A 26,568-nucleotide genomic window follows, 5' to 3' on the forward strand; every position below is an offset into this window, starting at 1 on the left:
AGATGTGTATTGTTTAAAACAAATGACATATTTGCCACAAGGGTGTTTTTCACACTCTCATCTGCTGTTTTTTGTTGTTTGTGGAGCTTCAACATGTTCTAGTTTTAGTCCTTAGCAAAACCTCTACATAACTGTTATTTTTTAAATTCTTACAGTTAAGCATAAAAGACACTTATAACCATCTTGTTGTTTTTAACATTAAACATTAACATTAAAACTTCAATCTGTACTTTCATTCATGTGCATGTGAGCTGTGGGTAGATCAAACATTTACACGTGGCCTCTTTAACCCAAAGTCGAGTTGGTTCTGACTGGACCTCTTCTCATCTCATCCCTCTTTTCCGCACAGATAAATTGGCTCCAATTGGATCTCATCTCTGCCAAATATATTTGTTTTGCTTTTAATTCTTAGTGAAAGTGTAAATACATTTTGTAATTGTTTTTTCCCCCTTAATTAGTTCATAATTAGTTATTGCCCCAGTTGTTTTTTTTTGTTAGAAAAGAAAGGAGTCATTGACAAAAGCTCCGATTTAAAATGATTTAAAAAAAATTAAGATTGCTACAGTCTGACAGTCCTGTGAATAAAACGATGAAACCTCCTTTTAGAGCCACTTGAATAGCTTCCTCTTGCTTTCTTTAAGCAAAAGTAGGATCTGCAGGGTCTGTTTTTATATTTTTATATGTACCACAAAGCATGATCAGAAGAAAAATAATCTCAATTGTACAGGAACATCGGCAGTTGTTGCTTCTCTTCTCTTTTAATGTATTGAGGTTTTCCTTTAATTTGCCACCTATTTATTAATGATGGACACTAATTAGCTAAGCTATCTCCCAACAACACATTGAGCCAAAGTGAAGGAATTAATACATCGTAATTCATTTAGGAAGTGATGCATTTAATACAATGCTCTGGCAGACTATTACATTATTGAATAAAGTGTCAGAGTTTGTGATGGGCTGCAGAAAGGTTAAGCCAGACCTTTCAGATTCTGTTTGTGGTCAAAAATAAAAAAATAGTCTATGTCTTTATGTTTTTATTTGTTGCATCTCTATTCTTTTTTACAATGACGCACTGCATGAGCTTTTTCCTTCTCCCATATGTTCTATCTACGATTTAGAGGCTCTGTTCCCTCTCTGCCACAGGCCAGCACAGCTTTCAGCATCAGTGTGTGGTGATGAAAGATTATATTGAACTATAAATTAGCTATACCGCTCCGCCACATCCAACAGGCTGCTCTGAAAAGTGATAAACTCTGCTCGGTGTTAGCTGGAGATGCAAAATAGAAATACAACAAAACTTATTTTTTTTGTTGGTTTGTTGGTCTTTTCTTCCAACTGCGGCCTCAAATTCCCCTCATTCTGATGGCACAATTAAGAGCAGCTATATGGGATGTAGTGTTTTGTGGAACTCATTATGTGGTTTGTTTTTCTAATCTGGATGAACACCAGAGGGCTGGGTTTACCCGAAGCACTTTTTTCACTACATAACCAGGGACTTTTGTAGATGCTTCAGTCTGTCGCAAGTATCTGACGTGACTACTATTCACATCACACAAGAGGTGCAGACTCAAAAGCACAACTGCACTTCTCACATAGAGCATTTGATGATGTAAGCTACAGTGATGTGCTTTGCTGCTTTGTTTGTAGAAATACAGCACTACGGTCACACATCACATTTTTGTTTGGTGTGTTAGTATTTTATATCGGGCTAATCCATATTTCCTTGCATTACCTTTCAGAAGAAGGTGTGCAGAAATAAACAAAAAGGTGACAATAAAACTCTTCATGCTTAATGACGTTATTGCAGAATTTTTAATGTAAAAGTAGTACATTAATTATATGCATGCACATAAGGTTATAAAAGAGGACATGAACAGATTAGCTATGAGATAAACTCATCACTAAATGGATGTTTATTTTAGATGCTGGAGCAAAGCTGGTTTGTTTGGAAGTCAGCTCATGTCCTTTATCACTGGTCAAGTTTGGTCAGATTTGCAGTGTTTTGATTAGGTAAAGTTGTTTTTAGAACAAACCTGAGGCACCGTGCTCTATCAGAACATGAATGAGACTGTGACTCCTGAGTAGGCCATTTAAGCAATTATGCACGGAGGTTGATGGAGAAAATATTTCACAACGAATTCCTTTTAAATTGTTGAGCAGCGAAGTTAAAGGAGGATGAGTCTTTGACTACCAGCGTCCTGTTTGGCTACAATGGTCAAAGAAGGATGTGATGATCAATGCTAAAACAAAATAACAGCAGCGAAAGAAAAGGCTCAAAGTCTTCCTTCCTGATGAGTGGTACGACGCTGTATCCTTCAGGGTTGATGGCTAGGTGGTCCCTGATGGGCCGGAGAGCAAATCTAGTGAACTTGGGGAGGTCTGCTGCTTGACACTGACCCAACACACCAGTACCATCAGTGATTCAACCCAAAGTTTTGGTTGGATCACGAGTTGTTGCTGAAGTCGGGATGGAGGTCAACATCACTGCTGTATGTGTCCCTACATCTTCCTCTGTTTCAGCTCCTGCACAAATCGAGGGGTTACACCCAACATAACCTAAAACATCATACACTCATCCAGACACACCACACTACACAAACACCAAAAAATAAATTAAATAAAGTAAGTTTATAATCTTTAAAAGCTTCCAGTTGAATGGAATCCATGACAGTAGCTGACAGCTGTCTTGCAGACAGGCAATATTGATCAAAATTGTCTCTTTTTGCCTGAAAGTTGTTGCTGTCAGTTTCTGAACCTCGATGGATGATGTCCCAGTTAGTAAACACGAAGAAAAAAAGAAAGCTGTACTCACTCTTGTAGCTGGAGATTCCTTCTTCATTCTGCCATGACTCCACAGCTCTGCATTCGCAGTGCACAAATACACAATATTCCTTAACTAATGCTTTCCCAAAGCAATATTGACTTTTAAGGTCGTCCTTTTCATCATCTTTGCCGTCCACAGTCAGCAACAAGTCTTTAAGTGTCTTTGGTCACTGACTTTCTTTTTAGTCGATCAATGCTGAATAAAACACGCTCCTGCAGTTAAAGACAGTCAGGTCTCACCATACTTGTGGATGAACTGACTGTATCCTCTGCATAGAGTTCATAGCCATCCTGGTGGCCTGTTATGCCTTTCCCCTAGTGTAAATGTACACAGCCCACATTTCATCCCCATTAGTGCCCTGTTACCACCTCCCCTGATGGTACAGAGCAGAACAAAATTAGACGCCATTCCACCTTTTGGTGCTATCCACACAGCACAGTGGGGGGGAACAAAAGTGATACTGAGGTGGAACGACCTGTCCGTGTGAATGGGCTGTGAATACTGTGGACCCAAGTGTTATCATCCATGATTATGAGAGGAGAACATTAATATGCCACTAATACAGCATTATTAATTGCCAAAATGAATGCCACGAGACAATGCTGAATACTAAAAAGACAAATTTTATCAGACACTTTTTTGTCCTTTGTAAAAAAAATAAGTTAATTTTAATAACATTTATATCTCTGGGCAACAAGTCATAATCAAAAGAGAAAAAAAGGGAAAGTTATGCAAGTTCAAATTATATTGCTTACAGTTCCAGTTTTCTTTTGACAGAGGAAGATTTAATATTTCTTCTCTGGGCATTTCAAATGTCAGTCAGCATTTGCACAAAATGTTTCTACTGTTGCACAAATGACCATGGAAATGTTACATAAGCACATTATGTGTGAACCCCTCCCCTCTCACCCCAACAGCTTCTTTCAGAAACATTAGCTAATTATTTAAACTGTCTTTCCAACCGATTCATGTTTGTTTGACTGCAGCTTTGAAAAACGTTTCCATGCCATCAAATCCAATCTTTGTTTTAATCTCACCTGCTTTAGATCACTTGTTAGAACTGCGTGTTCCAGCATCCAGTGTCTTTCTTTCACAACCATGAAAATGTGACCTCGGACAGTCATAATAATAATAATAATAATAATAATAATAATAATAATAATAATAATAATAATAATGATACTAATAATAATAATAATAATAATAATAATAATAATGATACTAATAATGATACTAATAATAATAATAATAATAATGATACTAATAATAATAATAATAATAATGATACTACTACTACTACTAATAATAATAATGATAATAATAATGATACTAATAATAATAATAATAATAATGATAATAATAATGCATCAGCTTCAACGCTACATTCCACTTCTGTATGTGCAAACAACATTGTTGATGTGCACCAAAGGTCCATCTGTCGGCCTTGAAAAGACAATGTGGAAATGAGTGTACTGTCAGGACTTTCAGAAGAGGTGAGTCACTCCTACTCCAAGTGTCACAATAAAGAAATTGTAGCCTTTTTTTGGAAAGCTTGATGAGAATTGTGCCACTCAGATGTCTGTTTCGTAAACGAAACACCCTGTTAATTCTCCAAAATTTGCAAGATTGCATCAGAAAGCTGAAAGGAGTCTGCTGTGATTGGTAGCTTGTTTCTGCAGTCAGTCATCAATCCTCCAAAGTTCAGCAACCAACACACTCGCATTAACAGCCCAAAATGTCATCTTGGCAGATTGATGATAAGTAATGGGGAAAATAACACACACTCTAGTGATGTGACAAGTCTCAAGGGAGCCAACTTTGGATCACCTGGAGATTTTTTTCTTTACATCCGTCTTTCCTGTTGCTAGTGACTTATCTTTTTTTCTTCTTCATGGCCAGTAAGCAGTGATTAAGAAACTTTCATCAAGTTGCGTCTGCCCTTGAAGACTGTCTCGTTTTCTGTTATCACCCCATCGCAGACTTTTTTTTTTCACTCATCAATTAACGTGCTGTTTAATGAGCTTGCAAGTACAACGTGCTCCAGCTGCTCCTCATCCTTAGATTGGCCACGCCATTCTTTCTCCTTCTGTTTTACATCTCCTCAATAGGTTTTGTCCTCTTGCCCCCACTCGCTTTGAAATGTATCAGTTATTCCCTTTCTGTGCTTCACTTGAAATTTCTCACTGTTTCATCCTCTCTGACAGGAACATGTGCTTCAAATCCCAGTGTGGCGGGCACACAGCTGAGATGTTAGAGCTGCATAATCCTTAGCTAACCCCACACAGTAATGGAACTTGCATTCATTAAGGAATACCACAGTCGGAACTTTAAAAACTGGTCTTCAAGATAGCTAATGGGCTAAATGTCTACCAAATAGGCCAATTTTCATAACCAAAAGTCATGCCAAAAGATTTGTCTTCTGAGGATTTTTATTACATTTTGACCTCACACAGGTTTATGTGTGTTTTGTTTCAACTGGTTTATAAACTGTATGAATTATCCTTTTTTTAACGGAAAATAGTTTTATAGATACTGCCATTTAAAGCAGCACAACGTAACTTTCAGCTTTTCTGAGTTTGGCGGCATCTTTTGGACAAAAGTGGTGGTGTTTTACCAGAAAGAACACTACGTTTCCCATGAGCACCAGCACGTACTGCCGGAAAACTCCTGTCCCGTTGCGTGCATTTGTTTTGATGAGAGAACACGGGACGCTTTTCTGTTTCACCAAGTGAACAGACAGAACGCAAAAAAAAAGATGTTAAACTGCTGGAAAGGAACTGGAATTTACCGGGATACCTTAAACAAGGAAGCCAGGGAGCGGTATATGGAGAAAATAATGATTATTAATTATTATTAATTATAATAATAATAATTAATCCCTACTGAAGAGCCATGTGTTTCAATAAATTAGTATAATAGTACAACATACAGTACATGTTTTGTATCCCTCTTACTTCTCTTTTCTTTTTTTTTGACTGCTATATTATGCTGAATAGGCTCCGAGGCGTGAGCAGTTTTTGTTTTCCTCGTGAGATTATTTTTTTCCTCTGCAGCTACAAATAAGAGTTAATATTTTTTCCTCAACAAACTAGTTTTATCTGAAGATTGGGGTTAATTGCACCGCAGAGAGCTGGCCAGCAACTGCGTTTAGCTGGAGAAGTGGGGAATAAAACCCGAGTTTTGATCCGACCCGGTCTGTGTGAGTGTTTGTGGTTTAAGGCTGTTTATGGTTCTGCGTTAAATCGACGCAGAGCCTACGGCGTAGGGTACGCGGCGACACGCACCGTACGTTGCGCGTCGCCACGTACCCTACGCCGTAGGTCTGCGTCGATTTAACGCAGAACCATAATTCAGGCTTTACTGTGTGGAAGGTGTTTGGTCGTTACAGCCGCGATCCAAAGCGAGCCGACGACTCTTTCACTCTTTTACTTTGTTATATCAGATACTTGGCCTGCGTGGTTCTGCCTCCGAGCAGGAAACCGGTGAAAAGTTAAACCATTAGGATCTTTTCCCCACGTCTGTTGTGTGGAGCTGCTGCAGCCATAACGCAGCAACAGGTTCTGAGGAGCTCTGAGCTCCAAGCCCCGCCCATTTTCGTCTCGACTGCGAATCAGGAAGGAGGGGGAAGTGACGTATGCCGTAAAGCAGTCAAAGTCGTAACGATTTGTAGTTTTTTAGTGTGGCAGGGTTCCTACCATGCACCTCAAAGTTACATAGTGCCAGTGAAGGCGATACAGACCCCTCAGACCATGACAGAGGTTCATTAAACCTGTTGGAAGTTGATGTACCATCACAATGATGATGATGAAATATTAGATTAAGCTGGAAAAGTTACGTAGTGTCGCTTTAAGAGCTGAGCTAGATAATGGTAGAATTGACTGGTGCCTAAGTTGAACTTGTAGCAGATGCATCATTTCATCTTTTGAAATTAAACTTTAAAGTTGTGTAGTTTACATTAGACTCACTGAACTCACATATACAGATAAAATATTTTGGCTATAACTAATCAATAATTTCATTTCATAATCCATTAATCTGTGAGTAAACTCTTGAGTTTTTACTGTGTAGCTTACTCAATATTTAGTGTTGTGTATTCTAGTCTTTCTAGCTTTTACCCAGTACTGTCAAATAAAAAGGTTGTAGTTAAGTCTGTTTCTCTTCATTAATGTTACACAGTAGCACCTGAAAACCCACTTGTTTTGCCAGAGTTTGTTTTTTTTTCCCTCCAAGCCTTTCCTTTCTCAGTCTTGTTTCTGCATGTAGGAAAACATCAGAGACACAGGTGTTCATGCCAAAGTTAACCACATTTGCTCGGATCATACTGTCTTTGCCTTCCTCTTCACAATGTTTGATGTAGGTTGAATTCCTCTCCCTGATTCCCCTCACCCCATCCTTTTCACTCGTCTTGGCTACAGCTCTTTGATGGCCTCTCACTCACCAATAACATCTCCACTGACTCCTCCAGAATATTGATTGAGCAGAACTAGATATTCGTTTGTGATGTTTAAGCAAGCTTGGCGAGTCATGTCTTTAAAAACATTCCCACTTAGTAATGTAAATTTGGATTTTCCTCTTATTTGTTGCTTTTATCTGTTTTATTTACCGATGCATTGGTTACAATTATCTTGACTGATTCTGATTACCGATTTTTCAGTGAGTATGACCTGCCAATACTGATGTTTTTAAACTGTAGCTTCTCTTCAGTGTCGATGAACCTTCTCAGAAGCATTTCCAGCTGTGTGGTTTTATATATACAGCCATTAACAACTGAAGTAGATCAAAACAATGAATCAAAGTTTTCCTAAGACAAGAATGGATATTGTTCAAAATTCTTTCATAACGTGTGTTTTTTATCCACTTCAAATGTTGGCCACTGTATATTATCATTTTGTACTACATTAGGTGAATTTATAAAATATTTTTGATTTATAGAACATTCACATATAATTCTATAGTAAATTCTGCAACATTGCATCAGAAATAAACATAATTAATTACTGATTCAAAAAACAGTTTTATTCTCCATTACTAGATTTCACACCCAATAAGACTGAAATACCACTTCAGATGAATTAATATAAAGCAATACATTTATTTATATTACGGGGCAAAGCTTTTTGTTTAATAGTGTGCTTAGCCAATGGCTAGCCATCATGTCTTCCTTATCAATCACTGTCACGCTAAGAAGCTTAGTTAAGAAATCAGCTGCTTGTACTCATGCCGGGTGTCGGTTGGTCATCTTCCCTATATCTTCCCCCCACACTCTTTCCTTTTTCCATTGTATTCAGGGCGCCTGCTCAACCAAGTGAACTATTTGGATCCCCTTAATCTGATGTAAGATGTGAATTGGCAAAAAAAAACTAATTTCAATCATTATGTGTAGCTCAGAACCTAGCAGTGTTCCTTGTGATGGTGAGCGAGGAAATTTTGTGATGAATTTATTGATAACATACTTGGCTTGTAAAATAGGACTGGGATTTTCAGAGATTATTATTCATATTGACATTCATTATAGCTGCGTAAATAAAAAAGTTGTAAAGATACATGGGAAAGAATTAAACATGGGGCGAAAAATGAGCAGAGAGAGTCCATTAGATGGTGTTAATTACCTCCAATTGGTATTCACAGAGTAGCTGATTCTGACCCTCAGTAAGATCAATTCTCCAAGCTGAACCTTAGTCAACACATTGACGCACGCACGCCGCACACACGAATAAGCAAAGATCTATAGTTTTAGTGTGAGTTGCAACATGTTTTCCACTCTGTAGATTATTATGCAATTATTAATTATTGGCTTTTTTTAAATTTAATGCGTGTTTAAACTAAAATGATAAACAACTTACGAAGTAAGACTTAAAAGTATCACAGTAACGTTAATGCGTATGATCTGATGCTGTGACATGGTTGTTCTTGTCTCCATCACTATTTAGAATTTTATAGCAGGCGTTCTCTCGGTGGCATTAGTACGATCTCAAGTGTTCAGTGAATGGAAATACTGTGGAGATTGTGGACCTCAGTTTTTGATGTTTTTCATGCTAAACTTACTCATTCAAGCTGAAAGAAATGCCAGCTGACTTGGTTGTCGCATCAAAGCTGGAACATCTTGATACGCATGTTCTAAATCAATCGAGACAAAACACAACTTCAGCTTTTCACTGCCTAAAGTTGATTCGACCCGAGGGAATAGACTTCCGATGAGGACAAACTTCTCTTTGATGTTGAAGAAAGACAGTCAACAAACATATACAAACAGAAGAACAGTCTGCGTTCCTCAGTGAGCGCCACGAAGGCAATTTATGATGGCAGACAAGTGAGCAACGTCCCAAGCTTCTCTCATTTAATTATGAAAAGGAGTTAATGGTGGTGTTTAAGAACTGGTCCTAGACTGGTCAGGGACAAAGTGCCAAGAAGCTCTACATATATTCAACATGTAATGTAATAACCAATAATGAAACATGTATTCATTGCAACTGCCCTCTAAGGATGAAAAAGCTACCAATGTCAGAGAATTACTTTTAAATTAGAGTTGTGTTTACCTTTTGCTCTCCAGTTGTGACCAAGCTGTCTGAAGTGTAGGCAGACGTTCCCATATTTAACCTGAATGCACCATAATGCAAATGTTTTTTGGAAAGTTATTGATGAAATGCTTAGAAATACAACATTGTGAAATTATAGAGACTACTACTACTGCTATAGAGAAGCTACTACAAGTACTGTCAACCGTAGTACCATAGCCTCCTGGCTACGATACATTGATGACCAGCAGGAACATGCAAATAAACTTCTTATCGCTATATCATTGACCCATGTTTGAACACATTTTGACAACTTAACAAACATATATAGCGGATTGTGTTGTTTACAATGAATATTTTTACCTGTAGGGACATTGTGCTTGTTATATGTTTTTGCACTTTACTTGGTTTCTTTAGCAAGGCTGTTTTTGTGCTCCAGAAATGTTCTGCATGTTTGTACTCTTGGAACAATAATGCCTGAAGCTGCAGCAGAATATGACAAACCGAACATAATGAGGTTTTCAAATATCGTCAGGAGCGTACATAATGTGATAAGCTTCTATGAGCAGGTAAGTGAAATGGGTCGTGAGCAGCACAGTGACTAATAGTAGTGGACGAGAGAGTTTCCTATGGGACAACTTTGGGACAACAGGCCATTAGGAAGGGCTGCCCATTGGGGACTTCCACCACAGGAGTCGGCCAGTCAGTCAATACTGTTGACTGCTGCTGGCGATGACACTTCTTATCACCAGAGGAGAGATATTGTGTCGCTGTCTGTGTTGATTCAGGAGCAGAATAACAGTGGGTGAAGGAGTTGGACGTATTTTGATATATGCATTCAAGTCAGGATTTGCCAACTGGCTCCTGATTCCAGTTTTCCTCGGCTTCCTCTAGCTCAGGCTGCATAGAGAAGTAGGAATAAGGTGAAAGATGACAGGAGCAGTCAGTCACAATATTTCATAATATCCCATTTAGCACAAATGATTCTGATTGTACGTTCACATTCATTTAATGATAATTAAATGTCTGTCTGAACGGTCACTGCTGTGCTGCAGAAATGTGTTAAATGAACAGGTTTCATGTCTGAAAGTTTATTACAAGTTTAAAGATGTATAAACATTTTGCGGAACTTCAGTGGGTCGGTTCACAAGGTTTTTGTCAAGTGTTATAATAATAATAATAATAATAATAATAATAATAATAATAATAATAATAATAATAATAATAATGGAGTGAATGACTGAATGAGAATCTGGTCATGATGTTTCTGTGTCAATAATCCTATTGATACAATTGTAATGATGCCTAATGCCAATATGACTATAGTCTTTGGCAAACTTTCCTGAAATTTTTTTCTTCTTCTGATAAATAAAAAATAAAAGTGATCAAATTGATATAAAGAGGGAGTCAGAATGAAAGACCACCATATCTAAATTGCTGCTTTATGAAAAATGATCAATGCGCTATAAATATTGTACTTTTCTACATGATCTGTTCCTGATTACTCCCATTACTTTAACTAAAGCAGTATTCCAGTGGCTCCACAATGGCGACATATTGCAGTATGATCTTGATCATTAGATGCTGATTGGGTTCCTGAATAAATTACACAAAGAATTAAACTTATTTAAATTACCTAACTTCTCAGTGTTTACTCTATAGACTCTATTGGTCAGAACTGATTTTAAAAATCCTATTTTCTCTGGCATTTATAAATATTGCCAAGTGCTTGGAGATGCAAGTTGGCTTGAAGACAGCTCTCACAAACACCAAAGCTGTTTAGAAGAGCTTTTATGAACTTGATTGTTAATATTAAGATATCGGTTTGGCAGAGGAAACGCTAGACAATCCGTGTGATCTCTCCAGAGGAAGGCTTGAATTATGGGATATGTTTGAAGTGATGCAATGTTGTGGGTCTGCAGTGGCTTTCTGGATGTGGAAAATCAAACCAGCATTTTACAAGATTACTTTAAGCATTGCATCTGTCTGAAAAGGATCATTATTTTTCATACAGCTTTTCATTGATGTGTAGATATGCAGCAGTGTATCACACTCTGCCAGGAAGACACACTGAATTACTTAAATAACCTTAGACAGAAATTAATAATTAAGCCACTTTGTCTTTTTTTTTTATTTGTCAAAAATCCACCCTGTCATCTCTGCACAGATATCTTTTCATCCTTTGCAATGGGTTATAGACATCAGGCTTCTGTCGAATAAGAAACTGCTGATATGTGCTGATAACAGAGACAGAAAAAAAAATGAATATGCTGAGAATGAAAAGGCTTTCATTCATTTTTGCATAGTATCCTTGTCATCTTGTCACAGCTGGAACTGCTGCTAATTTAATTTTTTCCGCTGCTAGACAGGTTTTCATCCCTTGAAATCCATTAGGGCTTGTGTCCACCCTGCACTTCATAGAAGCTCCAAGAGTTGCTTTGTGAATTGAGCAAAAAAAGAAAGGAAGAAAAGAGTTATAGTTCAACTTTATAGAAGATGTGTTGTCACATCTCCATTAAGGCTGTCTTCTTGGCGTGCTGGGAGTTGAGGACACGGTTCCAGCAACAGTTCGCTGTTGTAAATAACATGAAAAAGAAATTGTTGCTTTGAGGAAATGTCAGTAGTGGGCAGGCGGCTCTAACAAAGCACAAAAATTGGGTCTGCACAATATTTGAGGAGGTGGAGTAAGAGATGGATAGACTGTCAATGAATGAGTGGAACAGGAAGAGAGAGGGTAAGTAGAGTGCTGTGGAAGGAGCAAACAAATGCAGAGTGACAGAAAGAGGGATGGCAGGAAGGAAAAAGATGAAGATGCTTACTCTCTTGGGTGACAGATGAACAGAGAGATGAATTGACGCTACTTTCAGAGCATGCAAAGGAATGGAAGAGAGGGGAGTGCAGATCGACATGTTTGCTAGCAACCTAATCATGCAGACAATGAGCTGCTGTAGCTGCTCTGAGGGCTTGGTTCTGCTAATGCAAGCAGAGCAGGAGCAAAGCCAGCCTTGCACCTTCTGTGCACATTTTTGATTGAGTGAGAAAGCGTGAAAGTGAATTTTTGTGACTACAAACCCAAATATGCAGCATTCAGTCCCTTATCAGAGAGACGCTGCTTTTTGACTATTGCCTGAGTCTTATTTCCCTTTAGACGTTGTCTCTTTCTTACACACATATACATTTTAAAATTTCCACCTTTAAAACTTAAAAGAAAAAAGTGAAAGTATAACTTGCAAGGGACAAAAATTGAAGTTTGTTGAAGTCAACGGTGAAACATATTGAGAAAACCAAAAAAAAGGCAAGTCCAATGCTTTGATTCAAGCCCTTGTGAAAAGTAATATTGAATTATGTGTTTGTTTGGTATGTATATGTTCTATGTGATGCACTTCCAAGCTTCACTCATCCAATTTCCTGTAGCTGGGATTGGCTTGTTTTCCACATGGCTGCACAGCTCCACAACACAGACTTAGTTGCTGCTGGCCACTGAGCAAGAGTAGGCCGGCTGACGGGATTTGGTTAACAAACTCAAATAAATAAAGATTTGAAAGAGCCAAATACTCTGAAGAAAATACTAGCAACCACGAGCATGTGTGTGTGTGAATGAAGCAAGTGTTGGACTCCACAGTGATAAACACATTTCAGTCGTGCTTCTTGGACATTAATCATCCGCATAAAAGGACCTGCAGAGAAATCGATCTTTACGACAAATCAAGTGGAACCAAAATAATGTAATGTGACTTTAAGATATAAAGACCGTGTCTGGGAGTTGGAATCTAAGTTAATTTTAGTAAAATTCACTTAACAAAAGTTGAATGCTACAATAATGTTTTCATTATTTATGATGATACACTGTGTTGAGCCATAGAAGCTAGACAGTGTGTCTGAGGTTCTGCTGAGGAAGGAGAAGAACTTGACAGTATTCTGTTTTGTTGTGTGTGTGATCAACTCTTATCTGCTTTTTTTTTTGTCCACTGCAAATTTTGTAGTTTTTCCTGTCTTTTGTCGTTCAAACTGTCCTTGTGAAAGAATAGCTTGCGCTTTGGCATATTATATATCTCTAACCAGTAGAGAAGTGGATCAATGCTGAAATGTTGTGGTGCTTTCGGGCACAATAATTAGTTTCCCAGTGCACTGGGCAGGATACTTTTTACCATTGGAGAAGGGGGCGTAACTCAAAATAACACCTTAGGAATCAAAAAAAGGCACTGAAACATTAACTTTTAGACATTTAATTGGACCTAAAGGTAACTGGACACGGACTGCGTATGATCATGTAATGAAAACATAGTCTTTTTCTAGAGTGGAAGAGAGAGAGAGAGGTCCAGGTCATTTTAATTCAAATGCTTTTAACTGCTGTTAACAAGCTGTTAACAAACTAACAAACATTAGGTGATTTGTATGTGATCCTGAACAAAGCTTCTGTTGTTGACTAATGCCTGCTTTTTAAATATTATTCAGTAAAAGTGTGACTACCAAGTTGAAAACCTCGGGCTATAGCTCATGTTGTATTACACTAGAACTGCCTTGATGAAATCAGTTTATTGAAGTAATATTAGCTACACCTACTAAATAATGTTGTATCATAATCTTTTTTTTTTTGCTATAAATTGTATCTAAATCATGCCCTCCGATTTAAAGAAAGCTACCAACATTTTGATCTAAATAACTGTGTGGGGTAGGTGGTTGAAAAACACTTTTAACCTAGAGCAGCTGTCTTTGGAGCACTAAGGGAAGCAATTTATTACGCAATATAAGGTGTGCGTCATTTTGAAATATGCCAAGGCCTTTAGCAAAGTGCTCAAATAGCATCTCCAACAAATTTCTGTCTTTCTCCTATTTATTTTTGTCCCCTCCTATATGGGTTTCATAGCACACAGATCAATTTACAACTGCAGCATTTGTACCCTTGCTCTGTCTATAAGTGGTTTGGTCAACTCCAGATTTAAAGCTGGTTGTTGTAAAACTGTAGATAGACTGCTTACATTGAATTAGGTTTGATTTAAACACACAACACGCACAAATGCACAAGTGAGACAGCTGGGCACTGAGGCAACTCATGGCCCAGTCAGTATCAGTCAGCATCATCTGTTCTTGCACAGCCACTTAGTAAACATACACAGTACTCTGGGTCCCTGCTGCAAGGTTAAAATATATATAGGATTGTCACTCTTTGACGTAACTTGCTCACCTGTGCATGTAGCTTGAGTCCACACACACGCACATCCATGCACAGGTGTTCATAGAAAGATGTGCACACCCATGCACCAATAAATCATCCTCACACACATGCAACAATTGGAATTCAACTAAAGATCCCAAGTGTCTACATTATCCTGCTGGAGGAGTGACACGCACGCACACACACAAGCAGGCGTAATATCATCATTCAGCAGGCAGCTGGTCTGTCGAGCCTTAACATGTCCTTGTCTCTTCTGTTTGGAGTCAGCAGGATTGTCGTATCACACACACACACACACACACACACACACACACACACACACACACACACACACACACACACACACACACACACACACACACACACACACACACACACACATATATATACATTCATGCATCCTCCTCTTTCTTATGCTACCCAGTTGCACCTCGATTTCCTCTAAAAATGCAGTTAATGTTGGTATTGTTGAATTTTTAGTATTGGACTTGCTAATTTAAACATTTATTTGGACTCAGTATTCCTTATCGTGACAAATAAATCATACTATCAAAATCTGTCTTCAGAGATGATTCAGGCATGTTGTGGTGACGTATTTTCCCCCTGGCAACAAGACATGAGAAATGGCTTTCTCACCTTCCTTGCATGTTTCCCTTTTCTTAAGGGACCCTAGTAGCTTTGCGTGGAGCACAGTTTGTGTCTCTCATCACTCCTTGTGGTTGCACTGAAAAATGAGACGATGGAAAATCAGTGGCATATTATTAAATTAAAGAAAGTTAGATGTTATTCTGACACTTATAGTTTGTTACTACCTCAATTACTAGTGAAAGCAAACGGTTTTAAACGCTTTAGAATGATCCTGAATGAGATTTCAGTTGACAAAAGTCAACGTCATGTTGTATACAAAGAAGAGGGATTACAGTAATCAAAGTCTGACCTTCACAAAATGTTTGTGGAAGAGTATCGGCAGAAACAAAGGAGATTGCTGAAGACCTTGCACAAAGAGCTGTTGATCCTCATAAAACTGGACAAGGTTATAAAACTTCCAAAGAATTTGGACTCTACCAATCCGCAGTCAATTTAAGACCACTCTGAGCTTTTCCTGGAGTAGTGAACCATTACCAGTTACTTTGAGAGCAATGTTTGTAACAATCTGCAAGGTCACCAAGGAATACTGAGAGTATCAACCAAACAAGTTAAGACCCCTGTCACATCGGGTAATGGGAATGTCCATGACCCAACCAACAGAAGGACACTCACATTAGTGTGCATGTATAGGCTGCACGTTGAAAGCCACCTCTGTTCACTTGAGCTGCTTTTATGACCTGCACGTCTTTTGAAATCAGATGTACAGCTTTGTGCCGTCCACTTTCTAAGGAACAGAAAAAATTACGAGATATGAAGTTGGGTAGTAGGGATAGGCGGTATGGACTAAAAAATGTATCACGATAATTTCTGGCATTTATCCCGATAACCATAGAAATGAGGATAAAAAAAAATACCAATTCAACTCCACCTTTGTAACTATAAATCTATCACCACATTCAGTCTTTGGAGCCAAATCACTGCTCTGACTCAGATCCGCCATGTTTGTTACACAAACGGGAATGATCAATTATCAACGGGAATTTTTCTTTCTTTCTTTCTTTCTTTCTTTCTTTCTTTCTTTCTTTCTTTCTTTCTTTCTTTCTTTCTTTCTTTCTTTCTTTCTTTCTTTCTTTCTTTCTTTCTTTCTTTCTTTCTTTCTTTCTTTCTTTCGTTCTGGCTCATTTCCTTCCTTCCTTCCTTCCTTCCTTCCTTATTTTCTTCCTTCCTTCCTTCCTTCCTTCCTTCCTTCCTTCCTTCCTTCCGTCCTTCCTTCCGTCCTTCCTTCCTTCCTTCCTTCCTTCCTTCCTTCCTTCCTTCCTTCCTTATCTTCTCCCTTCCTTCCTTCCTTCCTTGCTTCCTTCTTTCTTTCTTTCCTTCCTTCCTTCCTTCCTTCCTTCCTTCCTTCCTTCCTTCCTTCCTTCCTTCCTTCCTTCCTTCCTTCCTTCCTTCCTTCCTTCCTTCCTTCCTTCCTTCCTTCCTTCCTTCCTTCCTTCCTTCCTTCCTTCCTTCCATAAATCAACTTTACACAAAAACGTCATCAACGGGAATTTATCATTTTTACCACAAGATGACAAATTCTTACCGTGGGGAATTTTTTTGACGGTTTATCGTGAACGGTAAAATATCGCCCATTCCTATTGGGTAGGGACAAATGTGTAAGTTGACTCTGATCTGGGTCTGTGATGTTGCAGAACCTTAGAAATCTGAACAGGTTGTAGTCAAATAAAATGACTGGGTTGTGTTTTTTCAGAACCTTTGAGTCAACTGTAATTCCAGGCATCCTAGCGTGTGCTCTAAAGCACAGGAAGTGGTCTGTTACAGGGGTTTGTAACTTTAGCATGGATTATATTGCTCCCTGTTTGCCACTTGATTGAATGCCATTTAATGCCTTAATTTTTCAAAAAAGCATGAACAGTATATCCATATTTTATTAGATTCGGTCACTTTAAACCTGTATAGTTCAACGTGTAATTATCATATCAAATTTGAGTGATTTAAAAAAAAAAATGTAATAATCAATGAAGGAATATAAAAATGAATAAAGATACAGTCCATAGTGCCACTTGCATATGAATGTGAATTATGGAGCATTTTTAATAATTATTGTTGGCATGTTGATGATGAAATGAAAGATAAATAACTGGGGAATTAAATGTGTGTGATGCTCAATGAGTGTCATTAATATTGATTAATACATGTCTAATTCCCTTTCTTGATTTCTCTGAACATTTCTTTCTTGACATTCCTATACTTAAAAAAAAAAAAGAAATATATGTATATATATATATTCCCATCCCTATTTCTTGGTTGCACCCCCTCGTCTCTTCCCCTCGCCGTCTCCCCCGTCTTCTTCCTCTCACAGTTCGGCCCTCGCCTCTCTAACACCAATTATACTGTGTCAAATCCATGCATGTCAGTTTCCAGATCCCTAATCATCCCTTCTCTCTTTCATCTACAAATCCTTTGTTCCTCTTCCCCCTTTTTCCTTTCTCTTTTTGTGTAACCTCTCTTCTTTGCACCTCACCCAGCCACACCCTCTGTCTGCTCTGAATATACATGGCCCATCCTCCTTACCTTCTTTGCATGTGTTTGTATCACTGCTACCTCTCACTTCCTTGGATTTTCTTCATACATTTTTATTTCAATTTTATACTCACCCCCACCCCCTTGTCTCTAGCAGTTCTGTGAGATGACCTTTGTTACACAAATATTAGGGCTGGGCGATATATCGAGATTTTAATATATATCGATATATTTTCAAACACGATATGGTACGAGACAATATCGTTTATATCGATTTAAAAAAAAAAAAAAATGTTTTTTTTTTTTTTTTTTTTTTTTTTTACATTTTTTTTAATGATTTTGATATAGCTTATTTTGTGACAAATTGACTTGAATGTTTTATTTGAGATTTGCACAAATGTTTTGTTATTTGCACAACTGTCAACCTCAGTGGAAAAGTCTGCCTGTTACTGTCTACATTGTATTAATTGCACAGTGTATTTTAATTTAATTGTTATGCAGGAAAGGGATATTTGTTTTATTTTATTCAAGAAGCATTTTTATTCTATATATACAGGCAGTTTATTTTTATTTCATTTGTTTTATACATTTTGATATTGTGCAGACCTCTGTTAATAAAGGAACCTGTGTGACATTTGGCACGAGGCTTTGTATTAAAACTGACTGTTTTTTTAAGGGTTTGCCTCAGAAAAAAATGAAGCTAACAGAGATGCTATGCTATAATGCTTTGGGAGAAACCCCAATTAAGGCAAAGAAAAAATATCGAGATATATATCGAGTATCGCCATTTAGCTAGAAAATATCGAGATATGACTTTTGGTCCATATCGCCCAGCCCTAACAAATATGCTACCATGTCAGTCCCATGTTTGAATCAGACCCCAGTATAAGATACAATAGTGGTTTTACACCAACCTGGTCAGCCATGCCTGTGCACGTCATGGTAATTCTCTCAAGAAACGGGTCTGGTACCTCTCTGATTTACAGCGTTTTCATCTGATTGTACTGAACCAGTCACAATAAGGTGAGCTTTATGCGATTTATACTCATACAGAAAGAGCCACTACTCAAAATGACCAATATGTTGGCAGAATTGATAGTAACACCTTAGATCAATAGGTTTTACAGGAAAACAGGCGTTCCTGCTCGACTGCATGCCACTTTGGTTGTCTTTTTTTTTTTTTTTATAACTTTTTATTTTTTCCTTTTTCACAAATAACAGAACATTTCCCCCATACACAGACAACCAAAAAGTGCATATTAAGTCGACATTAATACAGACAGCAAGATTACTTATTAAGACAATTCCCCTTCTTTTACTACAACCTATTTCTATCAGTATCCAAATACAACACAACATCTCCCCATCTTTGGTCAAAAGTGTCCATTTTCATTTGTAGCCTTGCGGTCATCTGTTCCATGATGTAAACCTGCTTCAGTCTCTGCTTCCTCTGTGTTACTGTCGGTGATTTACTGTCCTTCCAATTCACAGTAATCATTTTCTTGGCAATCAGTAACAAAATCTGCAGTATATATCTCTGTTCTGCGTTATACGTTTCCTTTGCTACAGCTCCCAACAAATACACTATAGGATCCAGAGGAACATTTACCTTGACAACATTTTTCATTTCTGCTTCGACATTTTTCCAAAACACTTGAATTATTGGACAATCCCAAAAGATATGTGCGTAATCCCCAATTCCTCCACAATTCCTCCAACACATTTCAATCAAAGGTGTCTTGACTTTGGTTGTCTTTTGTTGGTGTCATTCTGCCTATGGTACACGCTTCATTTCTTTGATTGGTTGTATGCCAAAACTATTGGTGTCAAGAAACTGTTTCTTCAGTGTCTGTTGGTGCTGCTGCTGGATATCAAAGTCAAATCCAGAAAAACCAGACTCAAATCTTTGTATCGAAGAGAAAAACAATTAGGATTGCTGCTCAGGATAGTTTTATTTAGTTCTATTTAGTAAAAGTTGTTTTCATTGTATCCTTAGTTTGTCTCTACAATGTTAAAAAACACAAGATTAGATTAGATTAGAATACTTTATTATCTGCACCAATGGTGACAGAAATTCCTCATTGACAGGGCTCACAAACACATTCCCATCAAGACACATTACAATAGAAAACGAATAAAAACATTAAAATACATTAAAAAGAAAGAAATTGCTGGTGAGTTTAAGTCTGTTCAAGGAAAGGAACCATTAAATGTTTTTTGCAGGTTTGGATCACAGGTTCTTGCATTTGCATTATGGGCTAGCCTGATTAAAAATGTCCATTCTCACATATAACATTTTGTTTCATGGATACACACTCTTCGCACAAAAAAACAAAACAAAACAATATTAAATTAGAGCCCAAACTCACAACTTTGACATCTTTTACAGAATGTATTAGTCACAAATCAGGATTAAGAATTGTAAAATTGTAAGATTAATGAATTAGAGGGAAGTCAAAATAAAATAAAAATGAATTAACAATAGTACATTTTAAGTGGAATAAACTTCACACTGGGATAGTCAGTGTAGCTTACAAATGCCTGTTTGTGGCTATATTTCTCAGACCTAAACATTGTTAAAAGAGAGTTATGAACAGTGATGGCAACTGAACGTCAACAGTACCACACAGTGAGACATTAAATGTCACATTTTCATCCAACAAGAGCTGAACTGCATCTTTACATTAAATGGGGAAAGCATCATCTGTCATGTAGTTGTAGGTTCTGCTGTCTAATATTAATCTTTTTTTTTCTGAGTAATTACATAAACGGCACTTGTCCACACCTCTCTCTGTACAAGGAGTGTTTTATGCAGTCCTATACTACTATAACACAGAATTTTGATCCTTTGCTAAATGTTTTATAAATGTAGACATGTGTAAGAATATGAATTTGACATGTCTGTAAAATATTTAAAAAAAATAAAATAAAATTAAAATTAAAACCCTCACACATCCCTTATGATCCATGTAGCACAGGTGGGGACCCATCCTAAAGGATGACCTGTGTATCAATTCTAGGGCTGGGCGATATGGACCAAAAGTCATATCTCGATATTTTCTAGCTAAATGGCGATACTCGATATATATCTCGATATTTTTTCTGTGCCATAATTGGGGTTTCTCCCAAAGCATTATAGCATAGCATCTCTGTTAGCTTCATCTTTGTCTGAGGCAAACCCTTAAAAAAACAGTCAGTTTTAATACAAATCCTCGTGCCAAATGTCACACAGGTTCCTTTATTAACAGAGGTCTGCACAATATCAAAATGTATAAAACAAATGAAATAAAAATAAACTGCCTGCATATATAGAATAAAAATGCTTCTTGAATAAAATAAAACAAATATCCCTTTCCTGCATCACAATTAAATTAAAATACACTGTGCAATTAATACAATGTAGACAGTAACAGGCAGACTTTTCCACTGAGGTTGACAGTTGTGCAAATAACAAAACATTTGTGCAAATCTCAAATAAAACATTCAAGTCAATTTGTCACAAAATAAGCTATATCAAAATTAAAAAAAAAAAAAAAAATTAAATCGATATAAACGATATTGTCTCGTACCATATCGCGTTTGAAAATATATCGATATATATTAAAATCTCTATATATCGCCCAGCCCTAATCAATTCCAATTCTTAAATTGACAAATGTTTTCAGCAGTATTACCTAGTTCATGTCTGCAGAAAGCTTGCCCCCCCCACCCATGTCTGTGTCCCAGCAGTTGATGTGCTTACGGGAAGGTGTGTTTGTTGTGACTGTAATAGAGTGGAGGCTGGGCGAAGCCATGGAAAGGGAGCCAGAGAGAGGGCGAGGGACATGGGGGAGGGGTTTGTTTATCTCTTGTGCTTTTTTTTTTTTTTTATAATGGTAACTGCGCCCCCTAAGGCTACAAAAGAAAGAGTCAAGACGGATACAGTAGAGAGGGAGAGACAGGGACAGATGATGGGAAGCGGTATGAGCAGCAGCCGAGACGCTGGAGAACGAGAAGGCAAAGGAGGGCGGGATGGACAGACGCACGGACGGATAGAGGCACAGCGCGTGTCAGTCTGCCGCTCGTCTCCCAAACAATGAACGTGCTGTGGTCACTGCCGGCAACACATCGTCAAGGCAACCGTAGCGAGAGGGGTACGCACTGATTGGGAAAGGGAGAGAAAGAGAAGGAGGGTGGGCTAAATAGGAAGAAAAATGGTGTCTTCCCCCAATAGATAGTGTCTAGATGGTTATATGTTTGTTGTGGCTGTTTGATCATGTGTGTCTCTGTGTGGTTGATGTGTGTTAGTGGCCAGTTGTCTGACACCATGATCTTCTCTGATCATCTAGGTGAATACAAGAAGGATGAGCTGTTGGAGGCTGCAAGGTAGGTACCCGACTCTGCATTGTCTTTGTTTTAATTTTGTTTCTCTTTGCTCCTGCTGTCTTTCCATATTTCTTTCTACTTTATTACATTCTTACATCTATCACTTTGTTTCCCTCGCTTACTTTAATTTCACACTCTATCCTATGGCTTTTTTCCTTTTTCTTCAACAATTCTCTCCTTTGTTTTCTATATTATTTCTTATTTCCTTTACTCTTGTGTAGCTTCCTCTCTTTCCCATTGTCTGGTCATGTTTTCTCTCTCCTTTTCTTCTACCTTTTGTTTTAATTCAGTGATATAAAAAAAAAATGTATGTATGTCTGTATGTATATATATATGTGTGTGTGTGTGTATGTGTGTGTGTGTGTGTGTGTGTGTGTGTGTGTATATATATATGCATATATATATACACATACATATACATACATATATATATATATATATATATATATATATATATATATATATATATGTATGTATATGTATGTATATATATATATGTATGTGTGTGTGTGTGTGTGTGTGTGTGTATGTATATATATATATATGTATATATATATATATATATATATATATATATATATATATATATATATATATATATATATATATATATATATATATATGTATATATTCGCCCAGCCTCCATTTATTTTTTCCCCCTTCCTTTCATGCAAACATACTTTCACACTCTCAGCTCCCACACTAGCGAAGTATTTTAGATCCAAAGAGCTCAGTACTTGTGGGCCAGTGACACGTGCATTTTCAGGCCATGTTATGGTTGCAGGCAGTGCATGTGGGCTGTATTTGTGTGTTTCTGTCTCTTGCATGTGGAAGTGGAATAGCTCTCATTTTGGAATTGTATGTGGGCGGCTGAGCACTCAATGCTTCAACAATCCCTCTCCCCTCTCTTTTCCCCACACACACACACACACACACATACATATGCATGCACATAATAAAGCAGCTGGCTGAGCATATAAGCACCCCAGTATATTACGAGGTCAGTAGGCTCTAAACTATGAACCCAGCGTGTCTGTCTCACAGCTGAGCCACTGACTGGCTTATATCCCACATCCTTCAGGGAAACTTTGTGTTATGGTCATGCAGATAATTCCCACACATGATTTATGGAAAATAGTAACTTCTGTGCATCATTAATCTTTTTTTATTCAGACATTTCAGATCATTTTCTTGCAAACTATTACTGACAGAAAAAAAACAGACTGCACAATAGTTACTGTACAAAGAAGAAAATACTTATCAGGCTTAAACTAGTTGATTATACATCAGTTAAGCAACAATGTTTTGAGTATTACACAGTTATTATTCGGTTAATAACAACCTAGCAAAAAGTCATAGGTTGTATTTGTGAAAACTGGGAAAAAAAAACATAAAAGCATACGGATTCCTTATGATTTAAGAAGGTGGATGAAACTTAAGCTGTGGCATTGGTAGGTAAACTTTTACTTGCACCAAAATGCTGTACAACAACCGAGAGAACAAAGATGTTCATAACCACGACTCTTTTTAAAAAAAATTTTGTAAACAATGGGCACAAAATAGGCAAATTGGTTATCATATTTTGAATCGATTTGGCTGAGCCGAGCATGTCTCCAGAGACGACTATACCGGCAAAGTCCATGCTTTGGTTAAATGTTTTCAATAAGAGCATCTTTTTTATGTGTCAGACACAAAACACAGACACAGACACTGATTAAAGTAATGCTGACCAATGATTTTACAAGCCATGTCAATGTAGCAGAGAAGTTTTGAGAGCCAGAAGAAAATCATGAAGACTATTGTGCTCTTGTAGGGGTGCGCTCCCAAGATTAGGTGCACGTTTGCAGTTTGAGGCATCTTTTCCATGATTTCGTGTTAAGTAAAAATCAACAAACCTGTACAATATTATTGCAAGTCCTTGGTGTTGACTCATGTGAATTGTGTTGCTCCATGATGTAATTACAAACATCGGCGCTGTCAGTTGTCGTCACGCAGGAGCCCCAGGCTTGAGTCCGTCATTGGTTCATGGCATTAAAGTAAATAAGGTAAACGAGGTGTCAGACTGTTCAACATATTAAATTGAATAAAGACCCTAAAACTCTTCTGACAGGTACGAGTCAAGGGAAGCAGCAGAGCTGGGTGAAAATATTGATGGGTTTAAACTTTATTGCTGTGCAACCTGTTCTTACATTACTTGAAAAAGAGAAGGTTGATGAATTGAAAACATTGATGAGCGTAAAGCATAAAATAGCAAATCTATTCAATGTTAACTAGTTTCTTATTAGTAGTAATATGTTCAGGATTCAGGCAAACTTGTTTCAACCTTTGAGTGATTTCCAGTTTATCAAGGTTATATCTCTATTTTATTATGGCAAAAAATCAGCAAAAATATTTAGAGGATGTTGAGGATTGAAAGAGAAAGTGGGGAGTGAGAAGCAGTGGATACAAATTTGGGTAAAGGATTAAAAGAGGAAGTAGGGGCAAGAGATACAAGGTTAAGGAGTTTGCAAATGTGGAAAACAAGGACTGAATGACAGGATGAAAAGAGAGGAGGGATTTACCCTCGGACTGGGATGAGAGGATGCATGACCTTTTCTTAAGTAGTGAAAGTGAGCAGTCTAAAAACAAAAAGATGAAAGGAAAGGCCCAACCAAAATAAAAAAGTAGTGTTAAGAGAGGATGGGAGAGAAGAGGAACATAGACGAATAGGACAATAGACCTTTTTTAAATCATCTGACTGCTTCGTTTACCGCTGTCAAGGGGAGGCGATGATGCTTGGACTGACTGCTGCCTTGGCAACACTTGTTTCCATCCAATGTCAGACAAGGAGCCTAAGAACCAGAAAGCATAACAACAAAGGCAACATCTTAATTCCCCTTCAGCCAGCCAGAGAGCCTATTGCTGTCAGATTTAGAGGAAAACATACATTTAAACCACTGATTAAATGGTAATTTATGACTGTTTGGAAGTTTTCAGGCTTCCCCCTTTAGCCTGAAGTTTACCATCACATTTTCCCTCAAACTATATCCCTTTTTCCTTTATTCATTATCGGTGGTCATTTTTTTTTGTGTGTATTAAGTGTATTTTTGTGTGTATATTTGCAGGAGCGGGAACGAGGAGAAGCTCATGGCCTTGCTTACACCGCTCAACGTCAACTGCCATGCGAGCGATGGCCGCAAGGTACGAGCAAAGTGTCTGCACATGTAGATGACAACTCGGTAACAAACTCCTAACTGGCATGTTCTGGTTGTCTGTTCCTCGGCACGGTCTTTAGGGTTGCAAAACCACCCAGTGATTGTTTTTTTGTTTACAACCAGAAAAGTAAAAGTAATGCTGATACCAGCCATGGGCCACGACTTGTTCCAATAATGTGAGCACCCAACAGCCGGCATGAGCAGCTTTTCTCGGCTGTCAGTCATTAAAATGAATAGACAAAGACACAAAACCTTCACTGAATAAATTAGCGGCTCTGCTGAACAATAACCGTGCATCGCAACTCACAAAGCAATGTTAGACATTGCCAGGAATCCACAGCAAATAACATTTTTTTAATGTCTTGGTTTTTCTTTTTGGCAGAGAAATAGGGTTTCTGTCATGAAGTGGACTTATTGTTGTTCACCTGTTTCACTGCTGTTATTCACATGCACTCATTTCTCAAGTGAATCTTCTTTGTAATAGTCAGATAGTTGTATAGACCTGGTCACGTTTGTATTTATTTGTATTTATTTATTTAGCACAATTTAAAAAATAGTGCAAGGAAGGAACGAAGCCCAGAGGGCTTGTACAGAGTTCCACTCCCGTCATCTACTGTAAACAGAAAATTAAATGTACAAACATAGAAAACTCTAATTATAAACATGAAAAGAAAACAAGGATACATAATAGAGAATACATTGAAAAATTAGGACATGAGATATTTTTTCAGCAATTTTTTGAAGGATATAAATGACAATGTGGACCTCGAAGAGACATATCTAAATTGTTCCAGAGTTTAGGACCTCTAAATGAAATATTAAACTGATGAAAAGATGTTCGACAGAAGGGTAAATATAGATTGACACTGTGTCTAGTTGAGTATGAATGCAAGTCAGATGAAAAACTAAAGAAATTATGAAAGGTGTCCGGAAGATCTTGCTTATTGTTGATAAACTTGTGCACAAATAAACATGAGTGAAAAACATTGAGTTTATGAATGGGTAATATAGAGTATTTTTTGAACAGAGGTGCGGATGGATTATGTCTATTGGACATAGAGATTGATCTCAGGAATCTCTTCTGGATTGTCAGTAGTTTCTTAAGGAAGGATGGATAAGTTGCAGACCAGACAATATTACAGTAATTCATATATGGAAACAGAAAACTATAATACAAAGTTAAGTGAGCGGAGCGATGGATCAGGGGACAGACTTTCCTCAGTATACCAAGCATCTTCATAGATCTTTTGCATACTTGATCAATATGGTTTTTCCAGTTAAGGCCATCATCCAGAACAACACCCAAAAATGTGGTGTGAGGTACCTGTTGGATTTTCAGTTCATTCAGTTGATGTTTTCATTGTTTACATTACAATTGACACA

The 26,568-nt window shown here is 37.6% G+C and overlaps 1 protein-coding gene across 2 annotated transcripts in view; it reads left to right on the forward strand.

The window, feature by feature from the left end:
• LOC133455366 (poly [ADP-ribose] polymerase tankyrase-1-like) overlaps positions 1-26,568 on the forward strand; it is a 108,567-nt gene that overhangs the window by 24,058 nt on the left and 57,941 nt on the right. For both annotated transcript variants that reach the window (XM_061734355.1, XM_061734356.1), the window contains exons 6-7: positions 21,955-21,991; positions 25,096-25,171. In XM_061734355.1, the coding sequence (XP_061590339.1) occupies positions 21,955-21,991; positions 25,096-25,171 (113 nt within the window). The remainder of the gene's footprint in view (positions 1-21,954; positions 21,992-25,095; positions 25,172-26,568) is intronic.

Source organism: Cololabis saira, chromosome 11, assembly GCF_033807715.1.
Source record: "Cololabis saira isolate AMF1-May2022 chromosome 11, fColSai1.1, whole genome shotgun sequence".
Lineage (NCBI taxonomy): Eukaryota > Metazoa > Chordata > Actinopteri > Beloniformes > Belonidae > Cololabis > Cololabis saira.